General features: G+C 46.5%; 1 protein-coding gene across 5 annotated transcripts in view; it reads left to right on the top strand.

Moving 5' to 3' along the window:
- Nucleotides 1-14,858, top strand: part of LOC146859510 (CD5 antigen-like) — a 956,076-nt gene that overhangs the window by 380,476 nt on the left and 560,742 nt on the right. For all 5 annotated transcript variants that reach the window (XM_085650220.1, XM_085650222.1, XM_085650223.1 and 2 more), the window contains one exon: nucleotides 3,794-4,111. In XM_085650220.1, coding sequence (XP_085506346.1) covers nucleotides 3,794-4,111 — 318 coding nt within the window. The remainder of the gene's footprint in view (nucleotides 1-3,793; nucleotides 4,112-14,858) is intronic.

The raw sequence follows: 14,858 nt of genomic DNA, 5'->3' as shown, positions 1-14,858 counted from the left end.
ACTCCCCATGAGAAACCACCAGTTGTTTGTCCCTTCTCAAGATCTACGACGAACAATGTTCACATGGTGCCATGAACTCCCTTGTGCCGGACTCGTGGGTGGTAAGAAAACCCTCGACAACGTATTGCGCCAGTTTTGGTGGCCTTCTGTTCGTCCTGACATACTCTCCTGGGTAAAAAAAAGTTCGGTTTGTGCACAAATAAAACCCGATCACAGAGCGGCATCGGGACTTCTTCATCCATTGCCTACTCCCGAGGTCCCATGGGAAAGAGTATCCGTTGATTTCATCGTTGGGCTACCAAAGGATCAAGGATGTACAGCAATCATGGTGGTAGTGGACTATCTCTCAAAAATGGGCCATTTTATCGCCTGTCCTCAGGTCCCTTCTGCGGGCCAACTGGCCTCATTGTTTCTGACGCAGGTGGTTCGGCTACATGGCCTTCCAAAAGTCATTGTCTCCGATAGGGGATCCCAATTCACTGCCCGTTTTTGGAAAACCTGGTGCTCCATGCTAAAGATCGAGGCCTCCCTATCCACCAGTTTTCACCCACAGACAGATGGCCAAACGGAAAGAGTGAACCAGACATTGAAACAGTACTTACCGTGTTACGTTGACAACAACACAGAGGAGTGGGTGAAATGGCTATGGGTGGCGGAGATAGCTTATAACAGCTCCAAACACGCTTCTACTCTACATACCCCTTTTTTTTGCACTTATGGTTTTCACCCACGGGTCACGCCTTTAGTACTTCCTAGTCACAACTCTACACTCCCAAACCTGCAGCAGCGCCTGTCCCATATTCGCGCGACTTTGCTAGAGGCTAGGGACAACTTGATTCAGGCCAAACAAAACTATAAGACCCAGGCAGACAAACACCGCAGGCTTGGTCCCACCTATAAGAAAGGAGAGAGAGTGTGGTTGTCCACAAAGCACATACGGTTTAAACGTTCCAGTGTATTCAATCCGAAATACATTGGTCCCTACCCCGTAGTGAGACACGTTAACCCCGTAGCAGTACAACTCAAACTGCCGACACACTTCCGGATACATCCAGTGTTCCATGTGTCCCTGCTGAAACCCTCGCACTGCCCTGTCAAAAAGCAACCTCTTCCCATATGGGTACAACATGATAGGGAATATGAAGTACAGAGGGTCTTGGACTCTAAATGGGTAAAGTGTAAACTATGGTATCCCCTTGCCTGGAAGGGGTATGGTCCAGAAGAGAACTCATGGGAGCGAGCGGACGCTGTCCATGCGGATCGCTTGGTGGCCGCCTTTTTTCGAAGAAATCCATCCGAACCCGGCGCCGGTCAGTGTCTCCCGAAAGGGAGATGTACTGTCAGGACCACGTCTCGGTAAACACTGATGGCACCGCGACGGGAGAGCCGCTGGGGACCGAACCGACTATCTGAACACTACAATTCCCAGGAAGCCTAGCGGCGTTACGTAACACGTGACCGCCGCTATGCACAGAAGCCGGATATAGGCTTCCCCGGCGGAGTCAGCGTTGCCGATGATTCTCGACCGGAGCAGTGTCCCGACCGCTGCTTGCTCCTGTGGCGTACCCCGTGGTGGAAGACCACACCCTCAGTGTACCGGTATCGTGAGTACTTGCAACCCTGGTTGCCGAGCGAACTTGAGACCTGGGTTGTGCGTTGGCTCCTTGGGGGTGCCTATATCCCGGAGGCTCTGAGGGAGACGCTAGCATACTCCCTGTGGTGCATTGTGATTCTGCCGCACCTCTTTGGGGTATCATCTGAAAGAACGTTCCTCCGTTGGAGAGACTGCCAGTGGCGTCTTATGCGGAGGAACCCTATGTGCATTATTGAGTTTGTATTTAACCTCCCTCGCTTGCAAGTGCGTTTCCTTTGTTCCTCCGTTGGAGAGACAGCCAGCGGGCGTCTCGTGCGGAGGGGCGTGGAAGCGCTTACAAGCGCTGTACCCTTTCTTTCTTCTGTTGGCGAGCCTAACCCTTTCAGGGGCTCTTTCAGAGGGAAAAGACGGACAGATTATCGCTATCCCTACATATCCTGTTACCTACACCTTTGAACTTCTGAGCACAGCAAATCAGTTCCTCACCAGTACTTACACTAACCCAATACAGGGTCGACTATTGAGCGGTTCTAAACTCTATCACCGGTATGATTGTGTTGGTTCTCCATTGAGGACCCCTCGGTGCACTTCTCCTCTCGAAACTCCCTGATATATACCAGGATACCAGTGTCAAATAGCGGACGTCCAAAGGGTTGAACGGCACCGTTGGTTACCAAGTCTGTTGCATTGAGCCGACCTGGGTGTCTTTCTATTGTCAGAAAAAAGTCGACATTGAGAGGGATATTCACTGTACTGAGTTGTCTTTTATATGTTACTTTCTATTAGGAGAGAGAAACTTGGGAGGGCCAGGCGGTTGCCTCTGGTGCACACATCCATCCAGCTGCCCTCGCCTTTGGGTAGGTTAAGGGAGCAGGGGATTTGTCCTGGTGAATTCAGGGAACGTGGTATACGCCCAAAAACGCTGCTTAAAGTTTTTTCTTTCTCTTCTTTCTTTCCCTAGTGGTGGGTCGGCCGTGTGCGCTTACTCTCCTCTCTCCAAGTCTCAGCCTTCACCCTTTTTATTTCAGGTAGGGGAATATGGTTCAACCTAAGATCTCTTGGCAAACGGGGAAATGAGTGGAAGTGGGGTACGGGTAAAAGAACAGCTGGGACTAATCAGGTTCTTCTTGTGTCTCCTCAGATCTCCCTCCCTGCTATTCCCATCCTTTCCTTCCCCCACTTCACTATCTCACCAGTCCGAGTACTTTGCTCTTCGGACTTGGGGCAGTGGAGAGGGGGACCCCTATGAGCATCGGCACAATCCCGAGGACTTCGGACGGCGATTCCTGACAATAACACACAGGAAAAGATCAAATCTGTGGCAATGTGAAATCAGTATACTTCAATGTGGTGTTGAGATGGTCACAATTTTGGTATATTCCTACCTCATGCAAGAGGCCCTCTTACACATGCAGGTAATGTTCTTAGCAGAAACAAATAAGAAATATTTGATGGGAGGCATTTGCTTGAGTTTCTTGAGTTTTTGTCACTCAAAAGTGAAGAACGTGTGATATATTTACACGTAGTTTTGAAATTTATAGGAATTCTGTATAACATAACGTGTTTGGCTTCTGTGAGCACCATCCGCATCAATTCCTCTCTGCCAAGTGTGTGGAAACGTCTGCAGTTAGTAGGTACCCTCAGTGTTGGCAGACCCCAGAACCAAAATAGTGCAGGTTTCCCCCGTTGGTGTAACGTGAAGCCCCCCCCCATGCTCTAGACCTGTCGGGTGCTCTCAGGCCAAGGGTCCGCTGACTGCACACAGTGCCAGAGGGGCACCTGGAGCTCAGGTCCCCTGCATCGCAGGGGCTAATGTTATGCCACTGGTGTCTCCTATGAACTTGCCTCATTTAAAAAACATTCCCGGGTGTCTAGTGTGGCTTCCTGCTCAAACATATGGAAAACCACACTCGGAGGATCCTGGCGAATTCTGATTTGGGTCATGTCATGGCACGGATATGTTCCTGTGTGAGGAAAACTGAAGGGTGCAAAGAGATAATATTGAGGGGTTTACTCACCATCAGGTAGCCCTGAATGTAATGAAAAGTATACTGTTTGATGAGTGTAATGTGTGCACCCATGCTTGGAGAATTCTAATGCTTATATTTTAGCAAACACTCTGGCACAGGGGTTTGTAAATATCCAGGCAGTGACAGGGTTTACAGAATGTAACAATGTGCATTTCTTCTGTTTCTGCAGTTCCCTTCAACAGGCTTGTACTGACGCATTCCAAGGATCCCTGTGTTGGGTTTTTGCGGATTGAATCCTTTATATGGGGAAGAGTGTGTAACCACCAGTGGGACATGAAGGATGCTGCAGTGGTCTGTAGAGAGCTGGGGTGTGGAGCTCCAGTTTCAGCAACAACCGGATCTTCCTTTATTAGAAATATTAATGAAGCAGTACTGATAACAGATGTACAGTGCAAGGGAAGTGAACGTTGGCTCTCAGAGTGTCGCTACAGTGACAGGGTACCTCGGTACTGCGACACCACAAAGTCCGCAGGAGTGCGCTGCACAGGTAAGAAACAATCAGGATTATGAGATCTCACTTCCTGGTACGAACTGTGACCAATGTATCTGCATCTTGGAAAGCAAACCTAACAACAAAGTAGCAGAGTGCTGCACATTACACTGGAGAGCATTACAGTGTGGAGAGTAGGCTCGAGGAGGAAGGCTGGTCACAGAGAAGGTGGTGAAGAGGATTGATGTGTTACCGGAGGCTGTGAACCCAGGTATAAGTTAGGAAGAATGTAGACATTAGTACAGAATTTTCAGATCACACTGTTATAGTGAAATCACATTTTGATTATGTTTTTTCAAGACTAGGGGTCTTTTCGGAAAGATCATAGCAGAGAGGTTTGTTAACACTGGGATGAAGTCCTCATTCTTGAGGCATAGCCTAAACATTTTGTGTGATTAGAAAATGTATCACAGAATCCACACAACCACAGCATTTTCAACCCAAACCACACACCTGCCAGTATCTCGCTCGGCTTCATTGTGTTAGTTTTGTGTAGGTCCACCTTTAAATTCGGCCACATAGATCTTACTTAAACCACACATATCCACATTTTAGCAGGAGATTATGGTGCCGATTCGATCTGTTAAAAAGTTTTCCCGTACGAATCGTATCCGGATTTTTTTCCGTACGAATCGTACAAGTCCCGTACAAACTGGCAAGTACGATTCGTATGTGAAAACGTCCATACGAGTCGCAGTGGGAAAATTCCCCGACACGTCCTCGGGTCGGGAAAAGTGTCCGACACGTCCCCGGGCGATTTTACGTACAAATCGGAAAACTGAAGTCCGAGCGCACAAGTACGATCCGTCCCGTCCGTCCGAATGTACAACCGGACGAAAAAAATACCGTACGGAGCGCACTTCTATAGTAACCATGGAGACGTCCAAACATGTGCCCGCATACGCGCCGTACACCCCCCCAGCCCCCCCGTAGGTACGCGCCGTCCCCCCAGCCCCCCCTTATGTACGCGCCGACCCCCCAGCCCCCCGTATGTGCGCGCCGTCCCCCCAGCCCCCCCGTATGTACGCACCGTCCCCCAGCCCCCCGGTATGTATGCGCCATCCCCCCAGCCCCCGCATGTATGTACGGAGCGTACCCCCACCCGTGCATGTATGGAGTGTACCCCCAGCCCCCCGTGTATGGACGGAGCGTACACCCAGGCCCCCGTGTATGTACGCGCCCTCCCCCTAGCTCCCCCTATGTACGCGCTGTCCCCCCAGCCCTCCGTATGTACGCGCCGTCCCGCCAGCACCCCCGTATGTATGCGCCGTCCCCCCAGCACCCCCGTATGTACGCACCGTCCCCCCAGCTTCCCTATGTACGTGCCGTCCCCCCTGCCCCCGCATGTATGTACGTAGCGTACCCCCCCTTGTATGTACGGAGCATACATCCAGCCCCCCGTGTATGTACGGCGCCTACCCCTAGCCCCCCGTGTATGGACGCGCCATCCCCCCAGCCCCCCCGTATGTACGCACCGTCCCCCAGCCCCCCGTATGTACGCGCCGTCCCCCCAGCCCCCGCATGTATGTACGGAGCATACCCCCACCCGTGCATGTACGGAGCGTACCCCCAGCCCCCCGTGTATGGACGGAGCATACGCCCAGGCCCCCATGTATGTACGCGCCCTCCCCCCAGACTCCCCCTATGTACGCGCCATCCCCCCAGCCCCCCCGTATGTACACGCCGTCCCCCCAGCACCCCCGTATGTATGCGCCATCCCCCCAGGCCCCCCTAAGTACGCGCCGTCCCCCCTGCCCCCGCATGTATGTACGGAGCGTACACCCAGCCCCCCGTGTATGTACGGCACGTACCCCCAGCCCCCAGTGTATGGACTCCTGAAACCATTATAGATAATAATTGCTGAAGGATCTCCTGGCCTAGTGTAATGTCAGATCAAAAACACAAGCTGAGACGTATCATCTGTTCTTACATTTCATGTCTGGTGTTGACATTGAGAGTATGGATCCTTTCATTATCTTAAATATTCATAAATGTTTTTGCGATAGACTAAAATCCATCTTTTATAGGGAACATAAGAACAAGTTCAAGTGCCCTAAGAAAGATCCTAAGTGGTTCTCAGAGGAATGTGAGCAGGCCGAGAGGTTTCTGAACACAACAGCCAGGGGACGTCATTGTGATGAATTTGTGACTTCCTGTCAGAGGGATAAGGTAATGCTAGACAAAGCCAAGAGAGAATGGGAGGATAACAAGTGGATAGACATGCTCCAGGCTCTCAAAGTCAGAGACAACCATATTTTTTAGTCAATTATTACACACTGGAATATAGGGCACCAAAGTTCAAGGCAATAGCATATTTCGCCTTATAAATGGTTGGACATTTTCCGGCACTTTACTCAACAGTTAGGCAAGAGGAACCTACTTTAACTTATAATGAGGAGGATCCCAGCTATGACCGGATTGAACTAGATTGCGGATCTTGCCCTAAGATTTCTTTTAGTTTGGTGGAGACCCTTTTAGCTGTTAACAGCTTAAAATCCCAAAAGGTACATGGAGCAGATTACACACCGGGAGACCTTTATAAAGCTGAACCCAAGCTTTTGGCTTGATATGTTAATCTGTTGTCAAATGCAATCTCAGCTGGGGGGGGGATCCTTGATTGTTGGAGAGAGACAGAAATCATTCCTGTGTTTGAAAAGGGAGACACAAGCTGCCCAGTTAACTATAGGCCTATTAGCTTGATAAACAATTTACAAAAAGTATTTGCTGGACAGGTTTGGATGAAGTTACAAGAATGGATTGAAGACGCGCAGATTCTGTCACCACAGCATGCAGGATTCGTGTTAAAATAAGCATTTTAGATCAGGTGTTTAAGCTTACTCTCCTTTATTGGAAGTATGCATTGCTGCGCCATCCATCATTCCCTTTGGTATTGCTTTGTTTGCCCTAAGTTGGCAGGGTATGCCCAGACGTGGGTCCCTTGCTCACTTTGCCACTAGATTCAAGATAGCCTGGCTGATGAGGGTTATGAACCTGAAACCAGTTCCAGGATGCTTGTTTCCGGTCCAGGGAAGACATGGCTTGGCAGTTCGGGCTGGACTGTTCCCATGAGGCACAGGGTCAGACTGATTTGCATATAGCCATGTCTGAACTGGGGTGGTGGAGTGAGCTAAAGAAGGATCATAGATTAAACCCAGATCAGTTGACTGGGGGTGAGTGTTTGATTTGCTCAAACGCTCTGTCCATCATCCCCTTTGGTATCGCTTAGGAAGATTCATAAGAAGCCAAGCAGCCGTATTCTATGTGGTCTGTAGCCTTATCGTCACATTTTGAGGTGACCCGAGGTAAAGAGCATTGCCATAATAGAGGCGAGAGATGCTGAGGGTCTGGACAATTCGTTTTTTAGCAAAAAAAAGGGAACAGGTTTGAAACCTTTCTTAAAAGTCTAAGGATACCAAAGCAGCCTGCCACAAGTTGTTTTGCTGTGCACTCCTTGGTAAGACTAGAGTCTAGCCACATTCCGAGACTCTTTTTCTTCTCCTTTAAGAGTGTGGAGTCCTTGCAGACAATCAGGCAGTGGAGATGGAACTTTCTTACTGAGGTTATTACCCGGTATCATAAGCTCAGTCTTGTCTTCATTGAGCTTGAGTTTGCACTTGGCAATCCATCTGGACAGTTCTACTGTGTCGAAGGTAAACTTATATAATGTATATTGAATGAATACATGAATTGTATAAGAGTGCCAAAAAAGCAGCAATAAGGAAAAACACATAACAGTTTGCCGTGATGTTCAGTTACTAGGTAAGGTTACAATAGGCTGCTACAGAAGTTCTACACCTGCTCAAATAATCTATGCTTCATGAAAGATTGTTCTCCGTCTCTGCTATTTCAGTCTGTTTTAAACCCTCTCTATCAGTCTTTGCTTCATATCCCTTTAGGACATTCATTCTTTTGGAATGTTTAGGGAATATCAGTCTATAAGTTAACAAATGATTCATTACTTCCATACTTCATGGTTGGTTATGTCATGACCTCTACGAAACAATCCATGGTAATGCCCTTGTCCTGGGTTATTGGGAACATTTGGACTCCCAAGGTCTGACCATGGAGAAGGTGACGGTATGCTGAAACAATTAAAACTATGTGAGAACTCTATGATATGTGCACAAACTATAATGTGTGTGCACCGAATGTGACCCAGTAAGACCAGTTATTTACAGAAACCTTGTTATTCATACACTCCGGTTACATCTATTGAACATTGAACATATCATCAGTGATGTCATGTGAGGTCAAAGCAGTGCATGGCGGGGTTCGCATGTTATAAATAGGGCTGCTAACTATAACTGCTGAGTTTATGTGGTTTATTTTAGTTAAAAATATTTATGATGTCACTGAGAAATTCACCTAAATATAACATTACTTTTTTACCTTTGTTTTTCCAGTGAATTGCTAAGGTGTTTTTTTAATTGAAAACTGATCTTTTTATTACCCCCAACTATATTGTTATTTTAACCTTTGGTTTTTTTCTGTGAATTTCTAAGTTTAAAAAAAAATTAAATCAATTTGTTAAGTGAGAATATATACGATAGAAAGACTTTACAATATTATAAGTGTGCAGACATTATTTTGAAATAATGCTTTTTTTATTGTAACCTAACGGGATATGGTTCACAGTTTTCAAAATGTTTCTAAAATATCTTTGAGCATTAAACAGATACATTTTCTATATTTAAGTATAGATAGTGTATTTGTTCAGTTCTTGTTTCTCTCATATCGAGACACGTTACCAGCAATCTATTGTTAAGGTGTCATTACTCTTGTGAGATGCTTGCAGGACACTTGCGAGATTGTAGAGTTCTAAATTTCATTGTGATCTATTATATACAGTTCTTTATCATGTTTTCATTTATTATTTAATGTCAGTCTATAATAGAATAGTGATTTAGTGATGGCCCTGGCAAGACGCTTGCTGGAGCTGTAGGCGCAATCCCCTTCATGGATTCCAAGGGAGCGGTACCTCCTGTTTGGCTTTCACAACATACTAGCAAGTTTGTTTATTTAGAATTACGTTAATTACAGTGTTTCCCTGTACATTTGAAGAAAGAAGAACATTAGACATGTTGACTAAGCTAGAAAAATGAATTATGTATTGTTCTATGGAACATATCAAGCAAGTACTTTTCTTTTTTTTACATTCTTGCAAGACATTTGCAAGACTCTAGTGAGAGTCTTGGAACAGGAAGCACACCCTAGGGAAGGATTGTGATTGGTTCATTTTTTTGTGTGAGTCTGTTTATTGAGTATTTTCCAGGTTTCTCATATTATAAATCACTGAATCATATTTTCAACAGTACGGTTATATAGTCACAGGGAGATTGAACTTAGAACCTATAAAAATATGTAAAATCTACATGCATTAACCCGTTAACCGCGGCGTAAAATCCACCACAGTGCAGGCATTTCCGTGTGCTGGTGGGGCCACGTCGGCCAACGGACGTGCACAGCACTACGGAGGTAGTGCTCGCGACGGCCGTTGGCCGACGCACGCAGCAAACGGGTTAAACAATGTACTGCACCAGTCCACACTGTGAATCTGTGTACATCTACTGAGTAGGGACACCATGGATAACAGGTGAACTGAGGGAGAAGCCGTCAGAGTGGTGTAATGGAAAGGTGCATCTGGGGAGCCTCCAGTGTCTGCAGTGTTATATTTCATATAGATGCCCTAATATAGGCATGATCTTAGATGCCCGTATATATGCATGCTCTTTCACCTACATTAGTTTCCTATACTACACAATAATGAGTTCTGAGGGTTGAACCTTATCTAGTCTGTGGTTTGGGTACAGAAGGAGGGTTTTTTCCCAAACAAAGGCCTGCCTCCTATAACATCTCCAATGTGCTCATACAGTATGAATGAACATTCATGAGGGTTCTTTGAAACCAGGCAGGGGCGACAATCCACCTGCATAACATCTACGTACACAGTTCATCCCATATGTCATCCTCTTACCCAACAAGGGCTAACACAAGACACAAAGGAAAAAGGGACTCTATATACTTTATGTATAAATACAGCACCTCTTGCTAACATTAGGCAGAGGGAACCGAGACTTCCAGGCCGCCACACTGACCAGAGACGATGAGGCTCCTGCATGCAGTAGCTCCAGCTGACAGTGGTCTAAACATCCCTTGAGGGGTGTCCAACTCGAGACTAGGACGGGTCTCACACTCTCTCTATTCAGGTAATGGGGTTAGACTAATCCTAGAGGGATTCTTGGCTTTCACACCTACTCATATGCTAGGTACACTTAGGTACATCTAGATAGGTATCGTAGGAGTACGCACGCGTTTATAAAATGCATTTCATATTCATCTATATTTTCATGATGATCATTGCAAGATGGTAGAACTGTACTATCCTTTTATATTCACTGTACTGCTGATCATATATCTCTTCTTCTGCCTCACGATTGTAGCAGCACATATATTTTACACTAGAAGAAAAACTGTGCAATAAATCCTTATTGTAACATGCCTGACTGTTTCTTCTATGTAACTCTGTGAGACAGAAACGAAGTGAGCACGAGTGACTGAGGGAAAAGTAGTACATTTTTTCCATGATTCTGAGGAATCAGGGTTGTCATGTTCTGAGGTTGCCAGAAACTAATCTCTCCCTGATAAGAGGAGATTCTAGTGGCACTGTGAGCTAGCTAATGCAAACAGGCTAACTTATGTGTTGGGGGTGCTCACTGTTAGTCTGCCACCAATCCACAGTTTATGTTATCCAAAAGCGCAGGTCCTGCATGGGTACTATAGGAACTACACTACTGCACTGTGAATGTGTGTACATCTACTGAGTAGCGACACCACGGATAACAGGTGCACTGAGGGAGAAGCAGAAAGACTGGTGTAATGGAAAGTGCATCTGGGGAGCCATCAGTGTCCGCAGGAGTCAGGGCCCCTCTAGGTGATTCAGCAGCATGTAACAGGGCAGCCTGGGAGTCAGGTAGGATGGCACCCCAACAGGATGCAAGAAGGTATTTGCGCAATCCCGTCCTATCCTCTCTGTGGAGGGCAGCGCTTTTGGCCTGATCCCACGTCTTCATGGAATGTTCTCAGGCAGCAATTGTGTGGCGGGTGGGTAACTTCCATCTCTGGGTGATCAAATGTTTTTGCTAAGAGGAGCCCCAAATCAATAAAGATGGAAGTGGCATTGTGTTTTTAGGTCTCGCCTAGCGATGCAGCATGAATGTGCTGCCATTGCTTTGAGAGGCATGCAGTATAAGCTGTAGTGTGGAAGCTTTGTGGAAGCTCTGCCTATTCTCTGCGCATTGGCTTTCGTCTTAAATGCTGCTTTCCGATTGGTTTGAGGCTTGTTAGTCCCACCTCAGTCATCATTTGTATCCTTCCATGGCTACAGGCCCCTTTACTCCTAACACTATTTTCTTCCCTGTCTCCCCCCCAGGCCCCTCCCGCCCCCTTCCTCAGTAAGTGACCTCTTGGCCCCTGCCACCCCACTCTCGTTTGTGTCTTTTTGTGTCTTCAATTCAATAGGACTCGTGTATATCACTACCTGCTTTGTTTACGTTTAGCGCGCCGTGTGCGCTTCCACTTTCTAAGCAGCCGGACAATCGAGCTGGTGCTGTTTGTGTCTTCAATGCAATAGGACTTGTGTAAATCATGACATGCTTTGTTTACGTTTAGCACACAGTGCCACTGGTCCGACTCCCTGTCGCTGTCTCAGGCCATGGAGGAGGCTGGCCAGTTATCGTCGATAAAGAAGGAGCTGGGAGGGCAGCCCATTGTTAAGCACCTTTGCCACTATTCCCAGCCATTGCAGTCAAAGGACGCACCTGCTGAAAGACCAGATGCAAAAGAGTCGACTTCTGAACAATCAGCCAGTGTCGGTCCGCTGAGATAGCCGGTCCGCTGAGGTAGCCGTGACCCAATATGCCTGCTCCGAAAATCTTCACATGTTTAGTAACTCGAGGACTAGCTGCGGGAGATGTTAGAGTGGTGGATTCACTTGGACGCAATCTTGCCCCGCATATTATGTCTCAGAGTAAAGTTGATTGATTGATTGAAACATAGACCAGGAATATGATGAATTTGAGAAATATGAAAGATAAAATACCCGTAACAACCTCCATTGGTGTGCTGCGAATGGACTTTTCAATAGCACATCGGCAGCATTTTTGCTCACTGTTATCTTTGATATGCTTAGGATGCTATGTCTGTGCCCTGGGATCTCTCCATATCAGCAATAATTTTTATTCTGGAACCCCAATTTTGTGAATCAACAACATCTGAAATGTTTTTTCATACGCGGTGATGTTTCCCTGCCTACAGAACACATTGGCTTCCTTGCAAGGGCAAGGTGTTTGAAAACAGCGCAAAGCCAGATGATTGCAGAGGCCCCCTGACAGTCCATGGGGGGAGGGATGGAGGCTAAGATTTTGTTACCCCACTGACGCATTGGTGTAACTTGGAACAGCATGCATGCAGTGTTCATCGCACATTATTCCTCTGTGGTGTCACCCAACACAGAATTGACGGCAGAAGATGTACGCGCATATTTGAGTTAGCACTTATTCTGTGATGTAATAGCACACTCAGCAAAGACCTCCACATGCGATATTTAGCTGTATAAGCTCGAAATGACTGCGATACTCATAACAAGCTGCTCAGATTTCAGAATGCTTGGGGTGCTGTACTGTACAGAGCTACCAGTGCAAGTTTTAATTCTGAAGTTTGTAGAATAGATTCCATGACCCCACTGTGCAAAATGTTTAAAGGTTAGAACATTATTTAAACTGCTCGATTTCTCGCATAGCTTGGAGTTCAAGCAGCTCAAGCATATAGATGACTTAAATCCATACAAACAGAAAGCTCTGGAGGTGTTAAAGCCAGACCTAATGTCGTTGCCAGTGCTTGCTCAACCTTGACATTCCAGTGAAGGTTCGCCCGATCTCAAACCATAACAAGTTTCACAGATCATATTTGTTTCGCAGATCATATTTTACGTTTGTCTTGTGTCTTTCTAGAGTACAGAACACGCTTCTGTTTCAGTCTAGCTATTGCTCATGATCAGTTTCAGTCTCATACCACACTGTTCTTTAACTCAATATTCCACTGCTGTTCCACGTCCCTGACTAAGTAACACAAACATTTGCAAAGCTTACTGGTCCGACTTATGCTGCCAGCCTTTTGACTTTGTCAATGCATTATCCAGATGATGAAACTGACCAATCACTGGTTATTGATGGAAATCCTTTGAGCGATAGAGCACTCAATGGGTCTTTGTTCCTTGCATGTCTCTTTTCATTTCTTTCTCCTGTATACCTAGACCTCCAGACTCTTTTGGTTTGTGAATCAATGGATAGGGGATTTAGTCTGATCGTGGTCTTTAAACTGTCCCTCGGACCCCCTTCACTTTATATTTGTTTCTAGTGCAGCTGATGGCTGCGGGTCCTTTTTAAACACATTAAGGCGACTAAACCTGTGGTTAGCCCCCGTTTCTTGGTTTAACCTTTTGGTTCCCTGTACCCTGACACTCCTCTTTAGCTCTTCACACTTAGGTTGTCTGAGAAAGGACAATCATTGGTCCCTGATCTCCCTAGCAATGGCAGAATTTGGTGGTCTAGCGTATGACGACGCTATATACCAATCCATACTTGACAATACACCAAGTATTCTAGACATGGCCATGGCACCGCAAGGCTCAACAGCAGATGATTGGAGCCAGGTACTATCTTTAAAAAAATCCCACACACGAACCATGATACATGGCGCTATCATGGCCGAATATTTGCGGGGCAATTGTGCCCCGGCGGGCTTGATCGTTACCAACGCCCCTCGCTTATTTCTACAGGATAAAACCTTCTTAAAAGATTGGTCTCTGATAGCGTGGTGCTGCACGCGTGACTGGCTCATCCTTATAGTCAGCACAGCCAAGCGGGTGGCAGATGCCATTCTTTTGGAAATACAAGTGCTAGAGGCCCAAATAAAAGTCACTGTTACAGCAGCTTTATTCAAAAAGAACCAAGAAGAGGCTAATAAAAGTAACAAAGAACTTAAAGACTCAATCTTGACCTCAAAGATCGAAAAGTTCAAGAAGGTCTTAGCCAAATTCAAGCACGAGGTGATCTATCCATACACCAGCGAGACCTATACACCACCAGAATTCAATGGAAAAGGACGCCGCTATGGCTCCACATACTCTGGGAGCAGCTCCGATGAGGATGTGAGTGACACCGATGGCTTAGAAATGAACAAACAACAAAATAGAGGACGAGGAAATAAGAGGACCTGGAGAGGGCAGTATATACCCCAGGTACAACATTGGTGGCCCCCGACACCTTGGGGTTATCCCCCCCAACAATATCCTCCCCAACAATTCCAGTTACCACCACAGAATCCGTTCCTCATGAATCAACAGGACCCTAATTACCAGTCTTTTTTAGGGTTTGGCCAAGGAAGGCCCAGGGGTCGAAGAAGAGGCCGACAAACACAAGTGCATTGGAATTTGCCAACCTCCATGCCCCAACAAATGAACACACGGAGCCAATCCAAGAAGAGCCAACCCCAACCAGGAACAAGTACAGAGACGACTTGATAATCAATCTTAGTCAGAAAGTTTTGACCACAGATGAAATATCTGTTTTGAACAAAGGCCTGGGCTTTGTAACTACGACAAAAGGAGATGATTTTCAGATACAATGCGAACTGGCCCAATTTTTTCGTAAAATACGATTACACTTCTTCTTTAACAACAAAGATT

Source organism: Triturus cristatus, chromosome 3_2 (assembly GCF_964204655.1).
Source record: "Triturus cristatus chromosome 3_2, aTriCri1.1, whole genome shotgun sequence".
Taxonomy (NCBI): domain Eukaryota; kingdom Metazoa; phylum Chordata; class Amphibia; order Caudata; family Salamandridae; genus Triturus; species Triturus cristatus.
This window is presented reverse-complemented; position numbering and strand designations above follow the sequence as displayed.